The sequence below is a fragment of the Oryx dammah genome, unplaced genomic scaffold, assembly GCF_014754425.2.
Source record: "Oryx dammah isolate SB20612 unplaced genomic scaffold, SCBI_Odam_1.1 HiC_scaffold_11058, whole genome shotgun sequence".
In the NCBI taxonomy this organism is placed as follows: domain Eukaryota; kingdom Metazoa; phylum Chordata; class Mammalia; order Artiodactyla; family Bovidae; genus Oryx; species Oryx dammah.
The window spans coordinates 661355-684939 of NW_024080452.1; the positions used below are offsets into that span (position 1 = coordinate 661355).

The 23585-nt window shown below is 39.6% G+C and overlaps 1 protein-coding gene across 2 annotated transcripts in view; it reads right to left on the reverse strand.

The window, feature by feature from the left end:
- LOC120860379 (prostatic acid phosphatase) overlaps positions 1-23372 on the reverse strand; it is a 60552-nt gene extending 37180 nt beyond the window's left edge. The window contains exons 1-5 of one of the 2 annotated variants that reach the window (XM_040236181.1): positions 23131-23372; positions 12142-12237; positions 8046-8132; positions 7438-7590; positions 2903-3001 (exon numbers count right to left, since the gene is read on the reverse strand). In XM_040236181.1, coding sequence (XP_040092115.1) covers positions 2903-3001; positions 7438-7590; positions 8046-8132; positions 12142-12237; positions 23131-23256 — 561 coding nt within the window. In that variant the 5' untranslated portion in view covers positions 23257-23372. The remainder of the gene's footprint in view (positions 1-2902; positions 3002-7437; positions 7591-8045; positions 8133-12141; positions 12238-23130) is intronic. The other variant, XM_040236180.1, reaches the window with a different exon arrangement.
- Positions 23373-23585: the final 213 nt, after the last annotated feature.

Below are 23585 nucleotides of genomic sequence, written 5' to 3' on the forward strand. Positions count from 1 at the left end.
ACCCTCTAGAGGCCGTATCACCCCTAGTCTCTCAGTGGTGACAACCCAAAATGTCTCCAGACATTGACAAAGGGTCCCTGTGAGGCAACCTTGCCCTCAGTGGGAACTGCTGTTCTTCACATACAAGTATACCAGTAATACTGGCTATAATAATGCCAACCCAAAGATTTTTACAAACACTAATTATTTCTCATTTTTACATTGAACATTGTGGGTATGTGCTGGCAGTAGCCACGTGTTCCTGGTGTGTCCTTGGATCAGACTGAGGTGTACTGCCTCAAATTCATTTTGGAAATAGGTGAAGTATAACTCATATGTAAATGAGTGGAAGGTGAGAACGGAAACCATGTCTCAGGTCAAAGAACCCCAGAAAAACACAACAGAAATGGGACCTGTTTCTGGCTACAAGTGTGAGATTTGGGTGGGATGCAAACATTTCTCCAAGTTCTGTATTGTTCTTAGATTGTCATGGTAATGAGACCCATTGGTCAGCTATCTATTCAATGAATTGACAGAAATTTCTGGGAAGCCTTTGGAAGATACTGTTTGTCTAATGCATATATTTTCTAGGAAAATAAAATTTGTCAATATTAACCCAAATGAATTTCCATAAAATAAACAGAAATAATTATTAAAGAGCCCCCAACTTCCCCCAACAAAAAAAAAGCAAAACAAATCTTCAGGACCAGATTATTTTATGGGGAGATTCTATCAAGCTTTTCAAGCGTAAGTTATTTTAGTGTTATTTTAACTAGTCTGAAGCATATAAAGAAAAAAGAAACTTCCAAAAAATTTTTGTAAGCATTGATATTGACAAAGACTGGCTAGAGACAAAAACTATAGTCTGAAGTTACTTTGAATATTAATGCAAAAGGTTTAAGTAAACTATTAACAAATAATTCAATATCATACTAAAAAGAAAGAGGCTTGAATCTAGACATGTAAAGATGGTTCAATAGTAGTAATCTATGAATATAATTAATCTTAGTAATTGATACACGAGAAAAGTAACTTAATTGTACTAAAAATGTTGAAAACACCTTTCAAAAAATTAAACACCAGTACTGAAAAACACTCAAGAAAATAGGAAAGATAACTAATTCCTTAACTTGATAAAAAAATATCTCTATCTGGTCAAAAGGCCAGCATGTTTAATAGGGAAATACTGCTAAAATCAGGACTAAAGACAAGAATGCCCACTACCAATTCTATTATGTAGTACTGGACTGTAAGTACCAGCCAATATAAATAGGCAAAATAAGTCAGAAATATAAATATTGGAAAAGTAGAGGTAAGCCACTATTATTTGTAAATATTATAAACTGAGACAAACTTAACAGAAAAATCTGTATGAAGAAAACCTTCAAACGATCTTGAAGATAAGAACAGATAGGAAAATATTTTGTGTTCTTGGAAAGGAAGACTATACAAATTTGCAACAAAGTTTCAAATTCTCCCTAATTTATGCATCTAATATGATCTCAATAAAAACTTCCCTGGGCTTTCCCTGGGCTTCCCCTGGGCTTCCATGGTAGCTCAACTGGTAAAGAACCTGCCTGCAATGCAGGAGACCCAGATTTGATTCCTGGGTCGGGAAGATTCCCGTGGTGAAGGGAATAGGCTACCCACTCCAGTATTCTGGCCTGGAGAATTGCATGGACTGTATAGGCCATGGGGGTCACAAAGAGTTGCATAGGACTGACTGACTTTCACTTTCACTAAAAACACTGAAAAAGTAAGTGAAAACGTAGCCATGAAAACTCAGAAAAAATAGAGAATGTGGAATGTCCAGCCCTTTAGATATTAAAGCATATATAACTTTTAATAATTATAACAGTGTTATTTTGGTTAATAAAATGAAAGAATAAGAATAAAAATTCTAGAAATAGACATATGGGAATTTTAATATAAATAGTGGGGGAAAAGATGCCCTAGTCAATAAACAGTGACGAAGCCATTAGGTAATCTTCTGGGGAAAAAACTTCAGCAGGATAGATACCTCACATCTAATACCAGTACAAACTGTAAATGGATTCAGTATGTAAATATAGCAATGAAGCTATCGTAGAATTAGAAGCATTGCAGACTTCCTTGTAACTTAGGAGTGGTGAAGGCCTTTCTCAGTGTGACTATAAATATACAAATACAGCCGTGTGACAAAACTGTAAACAAGCAGTGTTTTAGTCACTAGGTCACATCTGACTCTTTTGTGACCCCATGGCCTGTAGCCCGCCAGGCTCCTCTGTCCTTGGGATTTCCCAGGCAAGAATACTGGAGTGGGTTGATATTTCCTCCTCCAGGGGATCTTCCCAGCCCAATGACTGAACCTGCTTCTTCTGCATTGGCAGGCGAATTTTTTAACGCTGAACCACACGGGAAGCCCAAAATTGGCCACCAAAAAGAGGGCCAGAAAAAAATGTTAAAATAGAGAGAGAAAGCTCCTAAAACTGTATGAAAAGAAGAAAACCAATACCCCAAAGAAAAATGGTCAAGTGATGTGAGCAGAGTAAAATGAAGAAAACCAATACCCAAAAGAAAAATGGTCAGGTGATGTGAGCCGAGTCAAAAATACAAAGGACATTTAACTAGGTGAAGATATCCAAAGATCACTCATCATAAGAGAAGAATACTGCAGCACAGTGTTCTATAATAGTGATGATACTGGGTTTTCCTGTCTTAGTCCTGATTTTGGAAGGGATTCTTCTAGTGATGTCATCTTTCACTTATAGACTGGCAAATATCCTCAAAGTTGTCTATGCACTGTTGGGAATACTGTGGAGAAACAGGTACTCTTGTACTTTTCTAAACTGTTAAGTTTTGGAAGGATATTTTGATAATATTCAAATTGTCCCAGAATTTCTATTTCTGTATGCCAGTAAATGACATATATATATTTTTTAACCTTATAAGGATGTAGCCTCTTCTGGAATTCTTCTGATATCAAAGTCTCACTCTGAAGTTCTTGAAAACGAGGGCAGTTCCTGAAAGGTAGGTATAGCAACTGAGGAAAAAGAGAAATCATAAGTCTTTTATTAGTTGAAAGAACTAAAGAAGCTGCAGCCATTAGATATAAAGTGACTTGAATAAAATATTCAAATATGTTTTGAGCTGAATGGAATTCTAAAATTGAGGAAAAAGATAAATGCTCTGCAGGTCTTAAATAATAGTTACCCACAACTCAAAAGCTTTTTTGTCCCTTTCATAAACTTGCCTAAATAAGACTGTGTTATTGGTAAATAGTCTTGCTTCTGGTTTCTCTGTGAGACAGTAACTGTTGCCTTGCTTCCTTCAGAATCTCTTTCAGTTCTAGCATCAAAGACACATCTGTGTCCATACACTCTCTCTCTCTTTCGCACACGCATACACACACACACACACACACACACACACATGAGTACACAGAAATGAATTAGAGGTGCCAGAAAGAATCTTAAGAGATTCATTAATCATTCACTGAAGTAAGTTCTTACAAATTTGCAGACTGTTAAAATAAGGGCACCTACTAAAAACATAGAAAATATATTTGAAAATTTGTTATGAGGACAAAGAGATCATCCCTTTAAAGTGAGTTTAAATCTGGCAATCCTTTCTATTTTTAACTATAATCTATAGGCTGGTAACTTCCAAGTTCATTTCCTTGCTCTTCACTTTCCATCTGAGCTAGTCCTGTATTTCCAGCCCTTGGTGGATATCATTAGTTGAATGTTTATCTTCATCCTCAAATTTGACATTTACAACCTTGAACTCAACCTCTTCGTTTTGTATTCTCTCTTCCTTTGTCAATAGCAAAATTTATCATCCTGCTTCATAGACTAATCACTTTTGCCTGTTTACTTCCAAAACACAGCTGATTCTTGAACAACGCAGAGATTATGGCTGCCAACCCTTACACAGTTTAAAATTGGTGTAGCTTTAGGGTCCATATCTACTGTTTCACATCTGAGACAGCCTACCTGTTGTGGGTTTTGTAGTGCTGTAGTATACATTTATTGAAAAAAAATGTGTATGTAAGTGGACCTGTGTAGTTCAAACCCACATTGTTCAGGAGTCTATCCAAAGTAGAGCCCTCTTTATCTTCATTGTCCCCTCCCAGTCCAGACTACCCTAATCCGTGTTTCAACTATTGTAAGGGCTTTCTGTGGGATCACTTTGTATCACAATTCATCCTTCATGCAGCAACTAACACTAATGCTTTTTGTTTTATCTTTTTAAAGGCTAATATGTTGAAGCCATCAATCAAATCATGCCATTCTGTAGCTTATTACTTTCACTGTCTTTCCATTTTACTTGGAATAAAATCCAAACTCAGCCCATAGTGATCTTTCTGTCCTGCTTTCCTACTGTTGCCCCCTTACTCCCTTGTTTCCAACAATGCTGGGAGCATCCTTGCTGTACCCTGAACACACAGGCTGGCAGCCTCTGCAGACTGTTCCCTGTCTGAGACATTCCCCCTCTACAGCTCTTCTAGACATTTTGCTCAGCCACTATCACATTACCTTATTTTATTTCCTTCAAGGAACTCACTGCCATTTGAAATGACTGTATTTATTTACTTCTTTATCATCTGTTTCCTATAAAACTTACACTGGAAGACAGCCAGGGTCTTGCCTATCTTGCTCATTGCTGTCATTTGTTCACTGTTGTCAAAACCTAGAACATGACCTGACATATTAAATGCTACTCAAAAATCATTTTTTGATAAGTTGCTTCCTGTCTGTCATTTCTGACTCTGTTTCACCTGTTCATACCTTGCTTTCCTTTCTCTAATGTCCTTACCATCTACTTTCAGGCCTTCATTTCCTCACTCATGCATGGTTTCAAGTTATTTTCAGAGGCCCCAGTATCTTCTCCCTCCGTCAATGTCAGACAAGTGCCTCAAAGCAGTGCTCATCAGATGTGTGCACAGTACTGAGATAAGTACAATAATTTCTTCTACATCCACTGCTTTACATCTAAATTTCCCTACCTGCACAGGACTGTTCTTTTAAAGGTCTAGGTTTTAATGAATCACTTAACTTTTCTAGACTTTAGTTTTCTCATCCCACATATTCAGAGTCTGGATGAAAACAGAATAATCACCTAAACATCTGTTCAGCATTTTGTAGTTTATAAGGTCATTTCCTCTTCTCAACCAATTTGGTTTTCACAAATCCCTGTGAAGAAGTTAGGTGGATACTAGTATTTTCATTCTATAGAAAAGGAAACTGAAGAACAGGTAAGTAAGGTCAAGTATCTGAAGTGGGGGGTGGCTCTCAGACTCGGGTTTTCCCAACTTTAAATTCAACCCTCCTTCTATATCACGCTGCCTTTATCTCAAGATTCCTTCTGGTTATTAAATTTGGATTCTCTAACATGTGCCCAACACAGTCATTCAGTCTTGCTTTCATTCTTTCTAGACAAGAACTCTGGACACAGAAGGGCAAGTACTTTACATTGACTCAAAGCTAAGCTTTGGGGCTGCCTTCTTGACCTTTCCTACCCTCCTCCAAGGTCTGGTTCAAGTTCTCACTCTGTCCATGAAGACTTGAATGACGGCCCTTTATAGTTCTAAGTATGACTTAGTCTCTGAGTTCCTCCAGCACCTGCAGCTTGTTCTTGAAATCATTGCCCACCACCTTGTATTGTCTTCTACATACTTCACATATGTGAATCTTTTTTCATCAAATGGACTGTAAATTAAGGAAGAAAACTGGTCTCATATTTCCCTTCTACTTCTGGATAGCACTTAGCAGAGTTCTGGGAATAACTTTAGTTGACTGATTTTGTTAAATGTCTTAGTTGATGTTAGAATTGTTTCATCTTGGTGAGTAGGTTTCAGGGGGCCACAGGTAAGAGGGCCATTTTGCTCGTTTCTCTCTCCCTCTCTTCTCTCCTTCACTCTCAATGTTTTTTTCTTCCTCTTCTAATAACAAGTGCTTCTCTTTAGTATGTACGTTAACCATTGTCTTTCAGGACTAAGGGTTAAATAACTACCCTGGTTTATACTGGCTAAAGCTGGGGCTTCTGTCCAGTCTTTATGTTGAAAAGGCTGTGGGAAAAGTGAATATTTTTCTTTTTCAAAGAAAATATTCACAAGCACCCCCCCACCCCCAAACACTGATAATCACGATTCACTTCCGATTCTGTGAAGGAAAGAGGCATACATAAATCATCTTGTCTTTTCAGGAAACACTAGAAAATTTGATTGGAGTAGATTTACCTAGAGAGGTTGACAGGGTTAAGCTATTTCTGCAAAGCACTTGGAAAAATTCTTAAGTCACCAGGTTCAGCAATTAAGTCAAATTTCTTGGAGTACTGACAATGCAAATAGGATAGTAACCTAACCCAGAGGTCACCAGGCAACATTCTAGGTCCAGTAGTCATGCTAAGCTTCAGTCATAAAGAGAGGAGATGATAGCCATGTTATAATGTGACTCCAGGGGAATTAGGAAGAGTTCCTTGTCCCAGACTATTTCCTTTATACAGTCTTAAATCCCAGACGTGGAAGATTAGTTAGATTTATTATTACTATTTTAAGAATAGAAATTCCTCTGAAAAGATAAAAGAGTTCTTGGTCAGTCCCATCAGTGTAAATAAATTTGGGAGTTTCTCTTGAACAACTTCATTTAGGTAACTTGGTTTATGGTACTGGTTCTCAGCTTGGCTGTCCACTAGAATCATTCAGGGAAAATTTTACAAACATATTGGTGCCTGGGTCGCACCCTCAGAGATGCTGACGTACTATGGGGTGTGCCCTCAGCATCAATATTTTTAAAAATTTCCAGGTGATTCTAATATGCAACTAATTCTGAGAATGACTAGTTTGCACAAAAGGTAACTACTCCGGAATGAGATGTGTCTGGTTCTAGTCCCAATAGTGATGTTCATCAGCTGTGTGACTTTGGATCTATTTTTTTCATTGGACTTCTCTGAGCACTTTTTTCTCTGGCTATAAAAGGAGCACAATAATATTGTTCATTCATGGCTGTTATGAAAGGTAATTATTATGACACATATAAAGTTTTGGCCACCAATTATGCACCCAAATCTTTCTTTTTTCCCTTAGCAGGAAAGGGGATTTTCATCAGGGGAGGGATATTTTCTAGGCAGAGAGGTCTTAGGATATTTTGGAGGGAGGAGAACGCTTTGTCGGGCACCAAAAACCTGGGAATTGAAGGCAGAACACTGAGAACTGTGTATGTGCATGTAAAGCTGAAGAGGGACAAATTGCCAGAAGTTAAAAGAATAGCAAAACAAAGTGGATAATAAATCTCTAAAGAGAAATTCTGTTCCTACTCCCTCTTACCAGGGCTTTCTATGTCCTGAGCACCATTATTTAGGAAAGAATTAAGGCTGCACAGCCCACAACGTGTCCAGACTCCCAAATCCTCAAGTCCTGAGCAGCCTGCCTTCCTTCTTCCAGAACAAATGAAATCTCTGTTTTCCCAGAAAACTGACCTGATCTTCAGAAACAGGGACTGTATGCACTGGGATGGGCTGCCAGGGTAGGCTGGGATTCCAGATGCTGATACCCTCTGGGGGAAATAGGGCTGCAAGGTTTGTCATAGCACTCATCAAAGTCCGGTCAATATCTGTGCTTCGAACATGAACCTAGGGTGGGAAAATCAAAGGAGATCCAATTGAGAGGAACTGTGGTTTTCCCTCCACTATGGAGCTAATAGTATATTTGAGAAATGGCAGGACACCCACACCAAAATATTAGCAGACATGGTAGCATCATAATCATAATACCTATTATGGAAAATACAGTATTATGGGCATGCCATGACTTAAAGCAACCTGATGTGTCAACAGTTGAATTGATGAAAGAGACAAATTAAGTAGTGGCTACTTGCCAAGCCAAAATATTTACCATAGGTGTCCATTTTGAACTTACTTATATTCATACATTTTTTTAGGAACAAAATATTTATACAAAGAGGAGTACATTTGTAAACAAGATATCTGACTTTTATAAGTTCTATAGGAAATAGGAAACTTTTACAAATACATTATGTTAAATTATTTCAAGGGGCAAGGTTCCCACTATTAGCTTCCCAACTTACCTGTTCATGTTTATAAGATTCATTCAAAAAGTTTTCATAACGTTTCCTTATATATTCTCCAAGTTCATAATGCTGCGCCATGCCCAACTACGGGAACAAATAAAAGAAAAAATTGTTGAAAGTAAGTTCTATGAAGCTGTGAGTCTTATCACTCTTCATTGAATAAGTAGAGTGAATAATGGTATATTTTAATAGTTTCATAGTAACAATACATTTTAAAATGCAAACAGGAAAAAAGAACTGTAATCTTTAGTTATGATTAAATTAGCTCCCTGAGAAAACTCAATTCATTGTCATTAGCACTTAACATAAAATCTTGTACAGTTAATAGCTGGTGATTGATTGAATTTAAGTAAATGGTTCATCTCTTCTGGCAGTGGGTCATCTTTGTTGGTAGAGACTTTCAAGGGCTGGTTATCTTGTGGAAAAAATTCAATCATCCTATGAGGTTAGACTTGATGAATCTAAAGATCACCTTCAACCTCTGAGTGAAATAATTTATTGTCTATACAGTTCACTTATGTCTGGCTCATTAAAAGTTAAAGTCTGTTATTCAAAGTGTGGATTCTGGATCAGCAGTATTAGCATCACTTGGGAGTATGTTAGAAACCAAATTCTTGGGCCCCACCCTTGACCTATTGAACCAGAATCCTTGTGGGGAGAGCTCAGAAATCTGTTTTTTAACAACTCATTAAGATTCCAATGGCAGTTAGTCATCGAGAAGTGTTGCCTTAGCTTGATGATCCTCAAGCATTACTGTGATCAGAAGCAAAATTATCTAGGGTGCTTCTTGAAATGCAGATTCCTCAGTGTTTCTGCCAGAGATTCCAGCTCATTGGATCCTGAGTGTAGCCCTGGAATCTGTATTTTGACAAGTTCCCTAAGTGACTCAGATCTGTGTAGTAGAACACTATGCTTTGGGCAATATTGCATTCAAGTCTGTCTGTAACTCAGAGCCTCATCAGAAGAGGAGTCAGAAAAGATGTGGTCACTGTGGCTTTGGATTGGTTCCACTCATTTACTTGCCACTCCTGGCTACCTTTCTAGATGGGAAAAGAAGCAGGAAAAGAATAATGTGTACTTTGAGGTTTGTGAGTTTCCTGAATGACCTGGATAGCTGAAGAAGCAAGTACTTTTGGCATAATTGTTGTTCTAACCTAAAGCTAAACTTTTAAGGAAATAGTCATCTTCTATAGAACAGTAAATCACCTGGGGAACTCATTAAGAACAAAGATTCCCCGGCTTCAACCCTAGAGTTTCTAGTTCAGTCGGGGGGCCAGAGAATTTACATTTCTAACAAATTTCCAGGTAATGGTGATGTTGCTCATCCAGGGACCATACTTTGGAAACCATTGAACTCAAAAAGAACCATTGCTTTGTCACTACACAGATTGGAAGTACCTAGTCAAGGGCAATGGCAAACCTAGACAGCATATTAAAAAGCAAAGACATTACTTTGCCTACAAAGGTCTGTCTAGTCAAAGCTATGGTTTTTCCAGTAGTCATGTATGGATGTGAGAGTTGGACTATAAAGAAAGGCTAAGTGCTGAAGAATTGATACTTCTGAACTGTGGTATTGAAGAAGACTTTTGAGAGTCCCTTGGATTGCAAGGAGATCAAACCAGTCAATCCTAAAGGAAGTCAACCCTGAATATTCACTGGAAGGGCTGATGCTGAAGCTCCAACACTTTGGCCAGCTGATGAAAAGAGCTGACTCATTGGAAAAGACCCTGATGCTGGGAAAGATTGCAGGCAGGAGGAGAAGGGGACAAGAGAGGATGAGATGGTTGGATGGCATCACTGAATCAGTGGACATGAGTTGGAACAAACCCCAAGAGATAGTGAAGGACATGGAAGCCTAGTATGCTCCAGTTCATGGGTTTGTGAAGAGTTGGACATGATGGAGCGACTGAACAACGAGCCAAGGGCAGGAATTTGAGCTCCAGAACCTTGTTACTTCAAGAGCGGCCATGTACCAACACCATGAGCATCTCTTAGGAGTTTGTTAGAAATGGAGAATCTCAGGCCATGTCAGGCCCAATTAATTAGAATCTGCATTTTGACAAGATCCTCCGATAATTCACTTGCATTGGGAAGATTGAGAACACCAGGAGAAACTGGTGGCTAGTCAAGAGAATGCCAGAAGAACCCAGACAGATCCCACAGTCTGGAAGAATCTTTTGATTTTAGTGGAACATTACAGCAAGGGAACCAGAGTCTTGACAGAACCATAGATACCATGAAGCTGCCCTGTAGTTTTATAACCCTTCTTTTTTTCAGGAAGCCAAAAGTTATGTAGGCTATGGTGAGAAGAGCTCTGATGGGAGCCAGAAGATGCCGGCCTCAAATAGCCTCTTTGCATTTTCTCCTCATTGAGATGATGCAGTTAGGAAAGTAATTCTCAGCCTTTGCTACATGCTAGATGAAGGAGTTTCTAAAAATCCCACTGTTCAGGCTGCACCCTAGATGGGTTAAATAAGAAACTTTCAGGCAGACAATAGTATTTTGTAAAGCTCTTCAAGTAGTTCCAATATTTAACCAAGATCGAGACCCATTAATTTAGGGTAGATATTCAACTCTAAACATTCTATGATATTTTCTTATTATATTTAGACAATATTTTGGTCAGGACAGAAGCAATACATGTGGCCTTGTGGCTCCAAACAGAAGGTTAATCCACTTACACAGATGAAGTGGGCAGGGCACTGGAGCATGACCACAGAGGTCTTTGTTTCCCAGTTCACCTTCTTGGGTGCTCTTTAGGAAGTAGGGCTCCCTGTGTTTAACTGACTACTTTTAATGAAGGTTCAATCCCAATACATCCATCTAATAAAAATCAATTTTAGCAATACTAGTACCAAAGAATCGAGTTTTCCTAACTCTGATGATTCAGGATTATTTTCTACTTTCTCAGGTGGAGCCTGAGAAACTCATGGGCTGGCTTGTAAGAAATTCTTGGCTCTCTTCAGCATCTTTTAAGTTCACGTATTCTTCTGTTATATGCAGAGTACATCATGCAAAATGCCAGGCTGGATGAAGCACAAGCTGGAACCAAGATTGCCAGGAGAAATATCAATAACCTCAGGTATGCAGATGACATCACCCTTATGGCAGAAAGTAAAGAGGAACTAAAGAGCCTCTTGATGAAACTGGAAGAGGAGAGTGAAAAAGCTGGCTTAAAACTCAACATTAAAAAAACTAAGATCATGGCATCCAGTCCTATCACTTCATGGCAAATAGATGGGGGAACAACGGAAACAGTGACAGACTTTATTTCATTGGGCTCCCAAATCACTGCAAATGGTGACTGCAGCCATGAAATTAAAAGATGCTTACTCCTTGGAAGAAAAGTTATGACCAATCTAGACAGCATATTAGAAAACAGAGACATTACTTTGCCAACAAAGGTCCGTCTAGTCAAGGCTATGGTTTTTCCAGTAGTCATGTATGGATGTGAGAGTTGGACTATAAAGAAAGCTGAGCACCAAAGAATATTCATTGGAAGGACTGATGCTGAAGCTGAAACTCCAATACTTTGGCCACCTGATGCGAAGACCTGACTCATTGGAAAAGACCCTGATGCTGGGAAAGATTGAAGTCAGGAGGAGAAAGGGATGACAGAGGATGAGATGGTTGGATGGCATCACCAATTTGATGGACATGAATTTGAGTAAACTCTGGGAGTTGGTGAGGGACAGGGAAGCCTGATGTGCTGCAGTCCATGGGGTTGCAAAGAGTTGTACATGATTGAGCGATTGAACTGAACTGATTCTTCTGTTGTCCATGAACAACTCATGCTTTAATAAACCCAACAGGAAATCCTATATATATCAAAATTCTATATATTTCTATAATTCTATATAAAATTCTATACAATTGTCCTACAGTTCCTAGTCACTAGGGGTGACTTGATCATGATCAGAAATTGTTGAGCACAATCAAAACACATTTTACACTTTTTAGATCCCAGGTACCTGTGCAAAACACTTCCCCATATTTGAGTAACTAAAGTAGTTATAAGGTTTCAATATATTGTGACAATTCCACAGTTTCCCTTAAGACTCATCAGAAACCCTTAGATGAAAATCCAACCAACCTGAGTGAGTTGGCCAAATCCCTGTGGCCATGAGGATTCCTTAATGGGATCATTAGGAAAGGTTTCAATAGGACTTCGGTCTCCATGCCTAAAAACCTGAGAATAGATTGAGATAGTCATGTTACCAGCTTAGGTATTTTGCCTCTGTTCATCGTGGTAGAGGGCTTCCCTTGTGGCTCAGCTGGTAAAGAATCTGCCTGCAATGTAGGAGACCTGGATTCGATCCCTGGTTTGGGAAGATCCCCTGGAGAAGGGAAAGGTTACCCACTCCAGTATTCTGGCCTAGAGAATTCCATGGACCGTATAGTCCATGGGGTTGCAAGGAGTTGGACACAACTGAGCGACTTTTACTTTTTTTTTTTTTAAATTGTGATGGAGGTTTCTTCTAAACCTCTGGTTCTCAACATTGGATGCCTGCTGGAATAAACCGAGGAGTTAAAAAATTTCTAAGGACTGGATTCCTCCCTTGTGATTTTGGTTTAATTAGTTTCAGATGCAGCCAGGGCATTAGGATTTTAAAAACCTCAAGTAAATTTTAGGTTAAAAACCGCTATTCTAAGTTTACTAACACTTTCCTAATCATTTTGTTATTCACATTACCAGAAACACAGGAAAACTATTAGTGAACTGTTATTGTTTCAAGTAATGTGAATGAGAATGATGAGCCATTAGAAGTCAGGTGACCCACAGGTCTCCACAGGTGGAGAATGATTTGTACATCATATACGGCAAGAGGGAAAAACAAAGTTTAGCAAGATCACTTTATTACAGACAAGCTCTGATGAGAAATGCTGCTGCTGCTGCTAAGTCACTTCAGTCGTGTCCGACTCTGTGTGACTCTGTAGACGGAAGCCCACCAGGCTCCTCCATCCCTGGGATTCTCCAGGCAAGAACACTGCAGTGGGTTGCCATTTTCTTCTCCAATGCATGAAAGTAAAAAGTGAAAATTAAGTCACTCAGTCACGTCTGACTCTTAGCGACCCCATGGACTGCGGCCTACCAGGCTCCTCTGTCCATGGGATTCTCCAGGCAAGAGTACTGGAGTGGGGTGCCATTGCCTTCTCCACTGATGAGAAATATCCCCTCCCTAATTATGATTATAGTAGTAATAGTGTTAACATTTTGACACATAATAATAGTCACTTTTAAATGCTACATACAGTTTGTGACCATCTTTGGCCAATGATTTATTAGTTTTTAGGAAGTTAAGGATAAAGAACTTGCCAGTGGGATTAGAAAAGCTAATTCTCAACATTTTAAGAACATGCTTCTGGATTTGTGTGCATGTCATCGTGCTTCTTTGCACATTTTACTTTTTGGGGAGGGGAGTCTGGACTTTTGAAACCTTGGTGAGTGAAAGTTGCTCAGTTGTGTCTGACTCTCTGTGACCGCATGGACTATACAGTCCATGGAATTCTCCAGGCCATAATATTGAAGTGAGTAGCCTTTCCCTTCTCCAAAGGATCTTACCAACCCAGGGATCGAACCCAGTCTCCCACATTGCAGGTAGATTCTTTACCAGCTGAGCTACAAGGGAAGCCCAAGAATACAGGAGTGAGTAACCTATCCCTTCTCCAGCAGATCTTCCCGTCCCAGGAAATGAACCGGGGTTGAAACCTTGGTACTTTGATTTTAATATGCTTTCTGAATAACATATCAAACCAAACACAAAGCTATTTTATAAGCAAAAGATAAGAAAAGAAAAACTCAAGAAATACAAGATGAAGTCTGCACTGGTATCAGCAAACATTTTTCATACAGAGGAGGGCTGCCTAACACCTTGCATTCTCTGAGACTTCCTGCACTGGTCACACATACTACTTGGCTAATGTGCTCCACTGAAAAGAAAGCCAAGAGGCTGTTCTTTTGAAATCTTGTAAAACAGTTCAGCAGACACAGAGTAAGGAACAGTCTCAGACTTTAGTCATCTTTGAGATGGGATTCCAGGGAAAGGAAAAGGAGGGAGGCTTCTAAGACTGGGTTGTGTCTCTGGTGTTTGAAGAAAACTTATCTTTTAGCCATCTAAACTGGTAAGAAATTGAAATCTCAGTAGAACAGGCTATGGCAAACAGAGGGACAATGGTGTGGTGGATCTTAAGAAACTATTTTGGTCAGGTAAGGAATTATTGTCATGAATGGTCACTTAGCTGTGTACTCTCTGATGGGCATCTACAGTTATCAGTCACTAGGGGTGACTTGATCATGATCAGAAATTGTTGAGGTTAATCATTAGTGCTTCTGTTTCCACAATCAAAACACATTTTATACTTTTTAGATTGCAGGTAATTGTGCAAAGTACTTGAAGGCTTCCTTTATGGTTCAGACTGTAAAGAATCTGCAATGCAGGAGACCTGAGTGGGGAAGATCCCCTGGAGAAGGAAAAGGCATTCCACTCAAGTAGGTATGGAGAAGTCTATGGACAGAGGATCCTGGCAGGCTATATAGTCCATGGGGTCGCAAAGAATAGGATATGACTAAGTGACTAAGACTTTCCCAGATCTGAATAACAAAATTACTATATAGTTTCAGTGGATTATAAACTCCACATTGTTTAGTTTCTAGAGTTTCTCATCCTTAGCACAGTCAGCATTTTGGCTGTGGAGGACTGTTCTGTGCACAGTAGGGATGTTTAGCAATGTCCCTGGCCTTCGGCCACTAGAATAGCATTCCCCAGTTGTGATATTGCCAAATGTCCCCCAGGGGCCAAAACTACCCTTAGCTGAGAGCCACTGAACCAAAGAGAAGTTGAATGAGAGACACTATAGCAAAATAACTTACAACACTTCCTACCAGCCTGTAATCACAACTCAACACTTTTAGAATGGTTGCTTTGTCCTAGAAGCTGTGCTTCTCATATATCTAATCCTCTCATCAATTCTACAAAGCAATTACTATCATTATCTTCATTTCACACACCAGAAAACTAACCTTAGTTAAATGACCTGTCCAAGGTCACATGGTGCTAAGTGGTTGAGAAGAAATACAAACAGGTTTTGTGAGTCCAACACCAGCTTCTGAACCCACATAAGAGGCTCATTTCTCTCTGCTCTAACATGCCTCTTAGCCTCCCAGTAGAAAATCTGGGACCTGCTGCTTTTTTATGAACTAAAATTGGAAATTATGTGGGGGGGGGGGGGGGGGGGCTGGGGGTGGGGGGATTTGTGTTGGATCAGGGGAAACCAAAACCTTGATGTAAGAAACATCCTCAAACATTATTTAACAGATAAATCGGAGGATATGCAACTAAATGACAGAACGGCCCGGGGAGAAAAACAAGTGTGGTATCCTTAGATGAGCATCCTAAAGAGCAAAGCTGAAACAAAACCATGAGACGTAGGCAAGCCTTCCTGCTCTGTTTTACAGGTCAGGAATAATTGTGCTGCTGCTGCTGCTGCTAAGTCACTTCAGTCGTGTCCGACTCTGTGTACTCCCCTACATTTCAGTGGCTTTCCAGGTGGTGTGGTGGTAAAGAATATGCCAGCTAATGCATGAGAAGCAAGAGACATGGGTTCAATCCTTGGATGGGGAAGATCTCCTGAAATAGCAACCCACTCCAGTATTTTTGCCTGGAAAATTTCATGGACAGAGAGCCCTGCAGGCTCCATGAGTTTGCAGAGTCGGACATGATGGAGCACACATGGACATTTCAGTAGGTTTTCAGGGTTTCTGAGGTAGTGGCTCACACCTGCTACGAACTCTTTGGAAGGGGTGTTCCACAGAAACGCTTAATGAACCGTCTTCTACCTCCAGTGCTAGAAATCAACATGTATATGTGTGTGTGGGAGTGTGTGTGTGTGTGTGTGTGTGTACATTAAGGTGGCGTTCTCGAGCTTCTGGAGTTTCTTCACTTTACCTGGAGGATTTGGACTATGCTCAGGCATTTCTTTTCTTTTTTTTTTTTTTTAAGTCTGTGGCAGGGCAATCTTCTTAGCTGCTGCCCTGCCAAAATTTATATCTTCTGTTCTCAGTCCAGCAATCACAGTATATCAAATCCTTTAGAAGCCTAAGTCTAGTGGTACTACTGTACTACTGGTACTGAACCTACTGGTACTGCAGCAGGACTGTTTGCAAGTTACAAATTTGCAAATTACAAAAGGAAGACATCCAGGATAATAACAACCCCTTATGTTTGTGTTTCCATGGTTTTGTACAACTCTTTCCCCTGCCATCTCTTTTAATTCTTACAACTCTGTGAGGACAGATTGGCACTGAAAAAATAAGAAAAGCAAGGCTTAAAGAGATGAAATAAGCCATCCAGATCTCTTGCTTCCCTCTGATGATTGCTAGCCCATTGTTTTCTCAACCATATCACATTTACTTTACCCTTTTATATCAAAGGGGAATTCCCTTGTAGCTCAAATGGTACAGAATCTGCCTGCAATGCAGGAGACTTGGGTTTGATCCCTGGAGAAGGAAGATTCCTGGAGAAGGGCATGGCACCCCATTCCAGTATTCTTGCCTGGGAAATTCCATGGACAGAGGAGCCTGGTGGTCTGTAGTCCATGAGGTCACAAAAAGTTGGACACAACTGAGCAACTTTCACTACTGCTACTAAATCGAAGGTAATCTTTTAAAAAGAACCACGATTTGGTGCCCATGTGACTGATCCTGCTCCATTGAGTCTGTTGACCAGATTTGGTGAACTGTGTATGATGTGGAGACCCTGATGACTGGAGGACATCTTGTCTAGTCCCCCTTCCCTGCCATCAGTCAAGAACTCTAAAGTGTAAGTCAGAATAGCATCTTGATTGCTTTAGAACCCTTGAATGTCCTCTCATTCTATCACACTTTTTTTTTTTTTGCAGAAAATTAGAAAAATATACAAAAATAGAGATTTTCATAATGAGCCACTATGAATCCATCACTTGCTCCAACAATGATCAGCTCATGTGTGGCCAGCCTTGTTTCATGTATTCCCACTGACTCAGACATTATATCATTTCCCACTGCTCTTTGTTTAAAACTCAAAGTCCTTAAAATAGCTCACTAGACACTACCTGATGTGGTCCTGCCCATGGCCATGCTCTTCCCTTACATTTTTGCTAAGCTTGCTTAGCCAGAGGAGACTCTGCTGTTCTATCCAGTACAGTAAGTGTGTTCCAGCTTCAGGGCCTTCATGTTCTATCTTCCTGGAATGTCCAGCTTCTGCATCTCCTGGCACATTCACTTGGTTCCTAAGAGAACTTGGCTTTTGGCATTAAACTCCACTTCCTATTTTGTTAGGTATGTTCCAAGTCATGAACATTTCTTGATGCACAAACCTTGTCATGAAGAAAAAGTTTATTTAATTTTCTTCTTTGAGGAACTGAGAAATAATTCCTTTGGTAAAGAGAATTAAAAAGTGAAAGACTTTGGGTAGAAAGGGATGAGTTGAGTACATGAATGACACTTCAGAGGTTAGAAGGGAAGCCAAGTGCTTCTTAAGGGACTCAGGGTGGGAACGCACCCTGCACTCCCCATGAGGAAGGCTGAAAGGCCTGGCATGCTAATGGGATGTATTTAGGGCCCAGGAGGATACTGAGCCTGCAGGAGAGAGGAGGGATGAAACTGTATGTTAAACTGAGTGGAGCTGCATGACATCTCAGAAAAGCTCTGGGCTTGAGTTGGTTAGACCTGGATTCAAACCCCTGCTTTGTCAACACCTGGCCAGGTGACCCGGGGATAATGATTTAACTTAAACTTTTTCATATCTCGATTTCCCTGTCTGTAAAATGAGATCGTTACTTCCCATATACGAGGATCACGAAAATTAAATGTATAATGCATGCAAAGCTATCATCATAGTACTGAACATATAGGATATATTTAGTACATTAGATTTGTTATTGTATTTGTTACTATTATTTTGGTTATTGTTGTTACATTACTCAGGCTTTAACTTAGTTATCCACTATACTTCCTTTCCTGCTGGCAATAGCAGGCAGCATATTACGGCAAATGAGAACTACCTATTGAGCAAAGGGAAATAGTCCTCCTTCAAAAAACATTTCTATTAATTTCTAATCATCTCTTCCCCACTTTTATTTTCCTGACTGTGATGAATAACTAATTCTTCCTTTGGATTTAGGACATGCTGAAAGCTTTCAAAAGCCCATGGTGGCGACCTGGCTGGCTGAAATGACTTGAGCCTAATATAATGTCCCTGATCAGTTCATTACCCTGAAAATTTGCTAAATACACGGGCATAAAAGTGAGAGAAGCTCATGTAAGTAAACTGAAGTGGCTTCTTACTTGTCCCAGTACCAACCCTCAGTTCAGAGTGATCTGTACAGAAAATGACTCTGAAGGACCTACAGGTTCCCTGGATGGCTTTTCGGCTCTGGCAATTAGGGGGCCACAGCACAGGGGAAAGAGATCAAAGGGTTCTCTGTGAATTGAGGCTGGAGCCCGGGTTTTTGTTTTCCAAGAGAGAGTTTTATCTGTACATATGTCTTTTATAAGCCAACCCCCAAGTAGGAGATGTGCCACCTGACAGTTGCGGCACCCAGTATACCACAGAGAAGCCCCAGATCCTCCCCATTTCTGCTGTGTAATACCAAGACGATATCCCAGGCCTTACTGGATCATCTGGGGGATTCAAAATACAAAGTGCAAGGAAACTGGCATCTAGTGGATGCTTATAATTTGGCAGCTGTAACTGTAATTTTTACATTAATAGAAGTGAGAAGGAGGTTTACAAGCCTTGTGAAGTTCCTGCCTGTGATCAAAGGTACTGTTCAAACATGGGCAGTGAAGATGAAAGCAGATAAAAGGGCAATTGTAATCCATTCTAGCAAAAAGTTAAGAAGGAACTGTGTGTGTACCAAAAGTTAAGAAGGAAAAGACCTGCAGATCAACAGATTAGTAAGTCAAACAATGGTTGAAATGAGTAAAATCTGTTTAACTTGTCATGTTTTAAATATATACTTTTTCCAGTTTTTACCGGGCCAGGGATCTAAATCTGGGAAGAAAACTGATCAAATTTAAAAGCAAAAGGACATGTAAATACTTCATTGTTTGAGAATAAAAAGAACAGATAGAAAAAAAAAGACATTTTAATCAACTGGTTATATGAACATTATTTTTAAAAAAATGAGAGAAACTCATGTAAATAAACTGAAGCAGCCTTCAGTTTACTGTTTTAAAAAAAAACAAAACACACACATGAGGTAATTGAGTGAGCATATATAGAGTATATATATAGTCAACACAACACAGTAGTTGCAAGCTTTAAGGCATTTACCAGACTGGCTTCTAAGTACTTTTGTATATTAACTCAAACCTCACAATATCTCCATGAAATACTATTATCCTAATTTTACTGTTGATGAAACTAAGACACAGGTAGGTTAAGTTACTCATCTGAAGTCCTACAGCTTGGAAGAGGTTGAGCTGGCATTCAAACCCCAGTGGTCTGATTTATGAGCCTGCAGTTTTAACCACTACATTGTATGGGATTGTGTAATATACAATACTGTAAATTTCTTTGATATTTACATTCCTTTATTCTTTTTTTGCTGGATCACACAACTTGCAGGATCTATCCCAACCAGGGGCTGAATGCTGGGACCTTGGCAATGAAAATGGTGAGTCCCATCCACTGAACTGCCAGGGAATTCCCTCTCATATTTCTTTTCAAGAAGTTCAAATGTTTAATGCCTTTCATGTATCCTGTCTCCACGATGTCATCATTTTCCCAACAAAAAAATTAGAAAACAGGGTCATTTTGACTTCTTTCTCTTTCTTAATATACACAGTCAACCCAAAGAGATTCTTCTGCCTTCACAATTTTAAAAACAAATTGATATTTTCCCCTCCAATTCTATTGCTTTCTGATCTAACTGGATCCTCACTGTGCTCTTTCTGACCTTTGGTAGCATCCCCTGCCTGTTCTCCTCTCTAGCTTCTCCCCTCCTCAAGCTGTGTGTGCTAAGTCATTTCAGTCATGTCCACCTCTTTGCAACCCTATGGACTGTAGCCTGCCAGTCTCCTCTGTCCATGGGATTCTCCAGGCAAGAATACTGCCATGCCCTCCTCCAGGGGATCTTCCTCACCCAGAGATTGAACCCACATCTCTTATGTCTCTTTCATTGACAGGTGGGTTCTTTACCACTAATGCCACCTGGGAAGCCCTCCTCAAGTGAACTTACACACAGAAGTGTGTCTCCACAAGACAAAATACATTAGAATTCACAAGTGGTAGAAATTGAGTGCAAACACCATAACCTGTTAGCTTAACGTTCCAGCGGACATGATAACTATCTAATATCTTCAATTCTCCTTGGTGAAAAATGATGAAAAGTCAAGTAGAACCTTTAAGGACACTATATTAGAATATTAAAGACTCTGCAAAGTCCCACATTTAAGAGACTTTTAAACACAGTTTAATTCACATTTTCTTCCCAAAACTGATTTGACTATAGAAACCTATTTTTTAAAATCAAGCAAAACCTGTTAACATCTTGTCAAACTAGCATTCCACTAGATATGCACTGGTGAACTTGTTTCAAAAGGCACATGGTGACTCTGTTCATGAGAGAACAAGAACTGGACAGTTCACTGCTATTTCTGCCAAGAACAGTTTTTAGAATTGAGGAAGATTTATTTTTCTTGGATTGCAGTGGAAAACCACTGCTGAATATGTGTGAAGCCAACACACAGGCCTTGATGGGGAGGCCTCAGCTCCATGTGCTGAGTTAGACACTCATGGCAGGAACAGAATATGTCTAGTGATTAAGGGCAGGTTTCTGAAATCATACAGGTTGGGTTCAAATCTTAGCTGTGTGACCATGAGCAAGTTGCTTAATCTCTTTGTGCCTCAATTCCTTCAACTAGAAAACAGGGTTAATAAGGTTTTTACAAAAACCTCATAGAACTGTTCCCAGATTTAGCAAACAAAAATGTAGGATGCCCCAATATTGCATGTAAACATATGATATTAAAAAACTATTTGCTGTTTATCTGAAATACAAATTTAACTGGGCATCCTGTGTTTTCTGGTAACCCTATTTTGTAGGGTTGTTGGGAGGACAATGTAACATAATTCATATTGAAAATTTCATTGAGATTTTGTTTGCTAAATCTGAGAACTGTTGCCCAGTGGCTCAGTGGTAAAAAATCCGCCTGAAATGCAGGAGATGTGGGTTTGATCTGTGAGTCAGGATGATCCCCTAGGGAGAGAAATGGCAACCCACTCCAGATTTCTTGCCATGGACAGAGGAGCCTGGTGGGCTACATGGGGTTGCAAAAGAACTGGACTTAGTGACTATACAGCAACAACAATCTTTCTTTCACTCTGGTTCTCCTAATCATTTTTAGGGAATTCCCTGGGTATATAATTGAACCATTTATAGTCAGATATATTCTGTAATCAGTAAAAAGAACATAGTGATATCTTCTGGCTTAAGTCCTTAGATATAGTTTTATGGCAAAGAAAAATGTATTGTTGCCTCAATCTACCATTAATGGAAGAAAGCTGTGGTAGGAAAAATTGTTAACATTCGTCTTGTATAGTGATTGTTAAATCTTTTAGTTCCAAGAGAGCTAACTTTGTAAGCTTTTTCTTAAGGAAGAATTAACTTGTAGTTCCTGAACACATGTTAACCAAGAATGGAGAGGGAGAAAGGAAACCTACAACAGTTTGGTAGCCAGGGAAGCAAGCCTGGGCTGTTGTAAAACATGGAGGAGAGAATGGACCAGATGTAGTTAGGTGCGAGTTCAGTGTAATATCTCGAAGATTACCCCTCCGCCAGCTTGTCACACTGTTGACAGTGCAATTTCTGCAGATATAAGTAAAAGTCTAACTCACATGGATTTCCATGTTATAAAGACTTTCTTTTTCAACACAGATGCCTGAATTCTGTGAACACTGGTGAATCTTTTGCAAATAAACTGGCGATATGTTCCTTTGGTTCTCTCTCACTCATTGTTGACTCATGACCTAGTAAAGATTTACTGGATGAAGAATCATGATTTGCAAAAACATGTTGTTACGAAATTTTTTCTATAGAAGGGAAAGAAAGAAATTTTGAGTACAGCAAGCGGGAGAAAATAAGAATTTCATGTTTAATTTTTATGTAAAAGGTGACCTCCCTTGAAAGTATAAAGTTTTGGATATTCTTTCAGGAAGAAAATGTACTTATCAGCATACTTCTACTGTATCAGATGAAAAGATGTGATAAAGAAAAAAAAGATGGAGAGAGCCTATAAAATACATGGAGAGGGTCAGAGGCAGAGAGACAGTGAGAGAAACAGGAAAAAGAGAAATAGAAAAACAGAGACAATCAAAGATCAAGACAGAAACCAAGAGATATAAAAGAATCAATTTCAGGACTGTTAGTAAAGTGGTTAATCCCCTTAACTTCACAAACTCTCTATCTACTTTTTAAAATGATGCCAACAGTATATCTTCTTTCCTTGACAACATCCATTGGCCTCCCCATCCCCTTTTCCTAATTTGTCACGCTTCCTAACAGGTCACATGTGTGGGGAAAAACATGATTTTAATGATCAACCATATCTGTTTCAGGAAGTCATCCTAGAATTCTTGGGTTTTACTTTTATGTTTCAATGACTGCTTATAAATATATTTTCTAGTTTCCTGATAAACAAAAAGGGAAGGCGTTATTAAATTGAGAAAATGACAGTATTTTGGCTTGCCAACAAATAATCTTAAACTAAATGAAACCAGTCTAGCTACTGGTGCTAAACAGACCTAAAGGAGGCATCTCCTGGTCTTGTGTGGCTATCAAGAGGAAAGCATTTAAGGCAGTTGTAAAGTAAGTGACTAGGTAAATAACAATGGCAAAGTAAAAAATAGCCAAACCAAACATGCTTTTGTTAGGACACGTTCATTCTTCTTTACAAGGAACTTGCAAAACTTGCTTATTCACTTTCTGAGTTGGGTCTCTGGGAGACTATACTAGGGTAAAATGAAACTGATACTTGGTTTTCAGACCCTGTGGGTAGCAAACAGATTTAAAGGAAAAGCAATGAGAGAAGTCTACTCACCAATGTCACAAACCTCAGTTCCTTGGCTCTTACAACTAGGTCCAGGTCTGGCAGGAAGGAAAGCAGAAGCAACAGGCTGAGGTGAAGGCTTGTTGCCCTGGCCATGAGGAGGGCAGCATTTCTCATCTTGGGGAGAGCTGCTTCAGGCTAGAGTTGGGACACGCTGCTTCCAGGGCAAAGCCATTAGAAGGGAAGCTATTTAACCAAGGGTTTGAAAGGGAAGGAGGAACTGGGAGGAGCCAGTCTCCAGGTAGCTTGGGGAGGGATTTAGCCTGTGTCTGGTCAGATCAGTTTTGGCTGAGTGTTAGAGTTCATGGTCTTCTGGATTTAAGTTAAAATACTGAGGCCCAGACAGGGGAGAGCTGTTACTCAGGGTCATATAGCACATGGCTAGACATTTCTTTTCTGCCTTATTTTTATCCTTTCTTTAGGTGGGGTGTGATACATTTGCTTTG